Source organism: Columba livia, chromosome 25 (assembly GCF_036013475.1).
Source record: "Columba livia isolate bColLiv1 breed racing homer chromosome 25, bColLiv1.pat.W.v2, whole genome shotgun sequence".
Taxonomy (NCBI): Eukaryota; Metazoa; Chordata; class Aves; order Columbiformes; family Columbidae; genus Columba; species Columba livia.
The window spans coordinates 4,180,261-4,184,498 of NC_088626.1; the positions used below are offsets into that span (position 1 = coordinate 4,180,261).

Below are 4,238 nucleotides of genomic sequence, written 5' to 3' on the forward strand. Positions count from 1 at the left end.
TTCTGCTGCTGCTTTTCTCACATTCTGGATGCTGAGACAACCTGACCTCTCAGGAATTATTTTTTTTTAAAGAGAAAAATAAATATTCTCATTCGAGACACCAACAAGAGGCCTAGCAAGAGTCTTTTGAGAAAAAAAATGCATCATTGACTGTAAACTAATAAAGCTGGAGCTACATAAATGTGCGGAGCCCTTGCTGTCACCTCAGCCATCTCTTCCCGCTGTTTTTCCTGCCCCTCGTGCTTCTCCCCTCAGGGCCCGGCGGCCCCTCAGTGTATCCCGCCACCACTGATTTTTATACAGTAAAAACCCTCTTTTCTTAAATAAAGTGCTGTTCACAAGTAATTCTGGAATCTTTACAGTGATTCTCTGCCACAGGGTCAGTTTGCACACAAAAGAAAACGGAGGAACTTGACACAAAAGCCCAAGTGTTCATGAACCTCCCTAACTGAACAAGCATGGCTTTCAAGAAGAATTGACATCACAGAAAATCAGCTGAGGCAAGGTGAAAAACATTATTGTTGCCAGATACCAACAGCCTTGAGTTGCTTATTTATTGTAAAACAATTTCCAGTGGCAATGTTGTATTCGGGCCATGTATTTTAGTGGAGTCTATGGTTACATGGTACCTTAGAGCACATTTTGCAAGGCACAAAGACTCTTATTTATTTTGTCTACTGTAAGATCTTTTTTTTTAAAACGACAGTCTATCTCTGCTCTAAAGTTTGATGTCAATTTTCAAAAGTAATTAGTAAATGCCGGAAAGTTCCTATTAAAAAAAATCCACTGCAAATGGATTCTTATCTGATAATGACCTGACTCTGGCCAAAAATCTGCACAAGTACAATCCCCATGTTGATGAAGTACTTACAGCAGGAAACAATTTTCAGTGACACGCAGACAGAGATACAAATGACAAAATAAAATTAATTCAACACTTAAGTGCTCCACACCTAATGCCGAAAACGTATATAAGTGGATGGTTCCCATTGCTCATTCCACCTGCACCAGCATCCGCTCTGCAGTCAAGATGAAACTCACCGTGAGTATGCGGCTTTTTTCCTTATACACTACAACGTTGATTCGACACCATTGCCTTTGTCTCTCTGAAGTGTCTTTAGCAAAGTGTCTCTAGAAAATAAGGAAATTATCTAGGGAGGGTTTTGTTCTCCACAGTGAGCAACTCAGACCCCAGTAAACTAATCAGACGAGGAGGTAAGGATTTTGTTAATGGTTTAACTGCACATTATTCGATCTACAGGAAGCCTAACCCATGTCCATTTTTGTCAACGCTTTTGCACAACTGGATAAAGGAAAAAGGCCCTCGGATTCTCCTGACCAGCTGTGTCAGCCAGAGCTGCAGTTACACTCTTGGTTTTGCTTTTCCTTTCAGGTTGTGACCACCGTCCTGCTCGGACTCTTGCTGACTCCAGCCCTCGCTCAATACGTGAGTACAGGGACCAGCTCTCACACACCTTGTCGCTGTTTCTCTGGGCCCTGCTGCCGGAGCTTTCCTTGCTTCTGTCCCATCCCTTGGGCACAGAGAAATCTGAACCTTCTTTCATGCATAAACCGCTAAAACCTCCAGATGACCGTTGTAAGAAACAAAAATTATTCATTGAATCTATTAAAAGAATTCTTTCAGCTACTCCAGAATGTCACAGCCTTAATTCTTTGTCATTTTGACAATACTCTGCTCACTAGAGGGGCTCCCTGTGAACCCACATTTCTTCTACTACAGCCGTGATTTTCTAAAGCTTGGGGGAGAGAACTGACTAACTTGCAAGTCTAAAGTGTTTTTCATTGTGTGTTCTAGTTTCAGAACCAGCAAGTCACCAGGGAAATCAGAGTTAATGGCGGTGTCCAAATCCTGAACATCAACAGGGAATTGCGTGTGGTCACTGTCGAGCAAAGGAGCGAATTTGGGACATGGAAAACCATTTGGAACTTCAACACGGTGAGTGGCAAGGAGCAAGCTTGTGCAGAAAATGAGAGAGACTAAAATACAGGACTTGTTTCTTTAGTCTTAACGTTTTCAGTCCCAGTGTGTCGGTAACAACTCTCTGCATTTATGACTTTTTGAATGCGGTTTTAATTCCAATCTTAATTATTGGAAAGCTGAATTTCTAGTTGTGAATAACTTTATTTTCCAGGGCTTTATTGCAACTGAAGTGTTCCCAGAGAGAACTTGCTTCATTTCCCCAATGAACAGAAACCTGATACCCACCTTTGAGACATTCCCCACAGTGGTTGAGGGCTTCCAGGTAAGACCATAAAGGAGTTGTTACTTGTAAAGTTGTACAGCAATAACTCAAAGTAAACTGATGTCAGAGACTTTGCAATTCTCAAAAGCTTTTAAACTAACCATTTAGATCACATCATTTACATTAACATAATTTTGGACTCTGAAAAGTTAGAAAACTGAGGCTGTTTTAGGGTTATAGAGTTTAGATTATTGGCATGGTACTCTTCATAATCTCACTTTGCTCCAGCTGAGGAAGAACAACTAACCCAGTAATGAGGGGTCCCAAATAGGATTTGAAGCTTTGAAACCTTTTTGAAAAGAACTCTGCACCACAGTAGCATGAGTTCAGCCCACAGAATTAGCACAGACATTGTAAAAATTATCTCAGCATCCAGCATACAAAGCTTTTGTAGACACTGGCTTCTCCTGAAGTCTGGGAGCTGAGTCCTTGTAAAACTCCAGGCTTTGAAGGGCAGGAAGGCCTGATGGGGAAGGAATATGGGAGAGTTCCATCAGTACAGGCTGAGCAAAACCATTCCCCTTGCGCTGCAGTTCCAGGCTGGTTTGTAGTGAGGTCCACCTCTGTGACCATGAAGCTCATCTCAACTCCTTGCTCACCAGCAAGAGGGCAGCACATTGCACTGGGATTTCAGGAACCCTGGGATAGAACACACTCCCGAGGAAAAGACCAAACACTGAGTCATTCTTCCAGACACAGGAACATGCACAGCATTAAATGGACCAAGACACTGATCTTGCTGAATTCTGTTCTTTGATGTGCAGGGTCTGAAGGGTCAAATACAACCAACACGTGTGATCACATTCGTCCTCAGCCAGAGACTTGTCCCTGACCTCAGGATTTATGGACCTGACATCTTCAACATGTGCAGAGAGGTCACAACTGTGGTGGCTACTCCAGTTGCCGGTGAGTACAAATTAATTATCTCTGCATAACATATATGTACAAATAACTTGTGTTTCTGTGGATGCCATAAGCATACTTTGATCACTTGCAAGGGAATGAATTTATTTTATTGTGGGGGGTGAAAAAAGTATTATTTAAAAGTACAAGTAAAGGAACCATGTTTTACTCAGAGGAGTTAACCTTGAAGCAAAGTACTCAGAGCCTTACTGCAGGCTGATTGTCTGCAAACCCTGTATGACAAAGACGCTCTACAGATCAGATGCAGGCTGTTGCATTTGGAGACAGCAGCATTTCCAGCCCCTCATGTTTGTTTTTCTTTTGTCATTGCTTTGGTACTTGAGAAGGCTCAATTTGATTAAAACACGAGTGCAACATGCCAGTATTAAGGGCTGCCAAAGAGCGTACAGATCACTTAACACCTTATCTCATGGTATTTGTTTTTGCTTTTCTTGTTTGTAAAGAACTCCCCGTCTACAACGAAGGAGCCTGCACTAGACTCAATGTCCTGAACCTTGTGCAGCTGAACTACTGCCGTACCAACGTCAACATCAAGGTCTGAAAATCTCACCTTTCTGGAACCACGTACAGATGCCCGATCACTGCTGCACAAAGCCAATCCCAATGCTGTTCTTCCCTGACATCTCCTCTGCCAGGAGTTCCCTTCCTGATGATTCTAATGCTGAAACAGGTCAATTGTTGACCACAACTTTCAATAAAGCGCCTTAGCATGGATTAACTCTGGCTACTTTCTTGTTGCTGTACCCTCCATCATCTATGAGCACATCCAGAAACATAGTTTGATTGTACCTACCCCTTTTGAGCCCTTCAAATGCTCTTTCAAAAGCCTGATCTTGACACAGGGCACAACCACAGGGGTGGGCGAGCATCAGAGTGTGGCCATCACAAATAAGCCACTGTCCTAGACAAGAATCAATAATTCAGAGAGTACAAAGCCAATGCTAAGGATCTGAAAGTAGAGAAGTTTAGAGGGAATTAAAGGACAATTTTTAAAAGCACTAGGGTCATTAAAGGCTAAAGCTTTAGTAAGGCAAGGTCCCTGTAGCTCAA

General features: G+C 42.5%; 1 protein-coding gene across 1 annotated transcript; it reads left to right on the forward strand.

Moving 5' to 3' along the window:
• The first annotated feature begins 551 nt into the window (after positions 1–551).
• GKN1 (gastrokine 1) lies at positions 552–3,906 on the forward strand. The gene is made up of 6 exons (XM_005505236.3): positions 552–1,042; positions 1,394–1,447; positions 1,817–1,957; positions 2,154–2,264; positions 3,029–3,170; positions 3,632–3,906. The coding sequence occupies exons 1-6, from the start codon at positions 980–982 to the stop codon at positions 3,727–3,729; spliced, it is 609 nt and encodes a 202-aa protein (XP_005505293.3). The 5' UTR covers positions 552–979; the 3' UTR covers positions 3,730–3,906.
• The last annotated feature ends 332 nt before the right edge of the window (positions 3,907–4,238 follow it).

What these genes read in the sequence shown, in the direction of transcription:
- GKN1 (XM_005505236.3), top strand. Translation starts at nt 980, where the DNA reads ATGGTTCCCATTGCTCATTCCACCTGCACCAGCATCCGCTCTGCAGTC. An exon ending in CCATTTGGAACTTCAACACG is followed by an intron (nt 1,958 to 2,153) that starts GTGAGTGGCAAG and finishes TTTATTTTCCAG; the next exon opens with GGCTTTATTGCAACTGAAGT. An exon ending in CAGTGGTTGAGGGCTTCCAG is followed by an intron (nt 2,265 to 3,028) that starts GTAAGACCATAA and finishes TTTGATGTGCAG; the next exon opens with GGTCTGAAGGGTCAAATACA.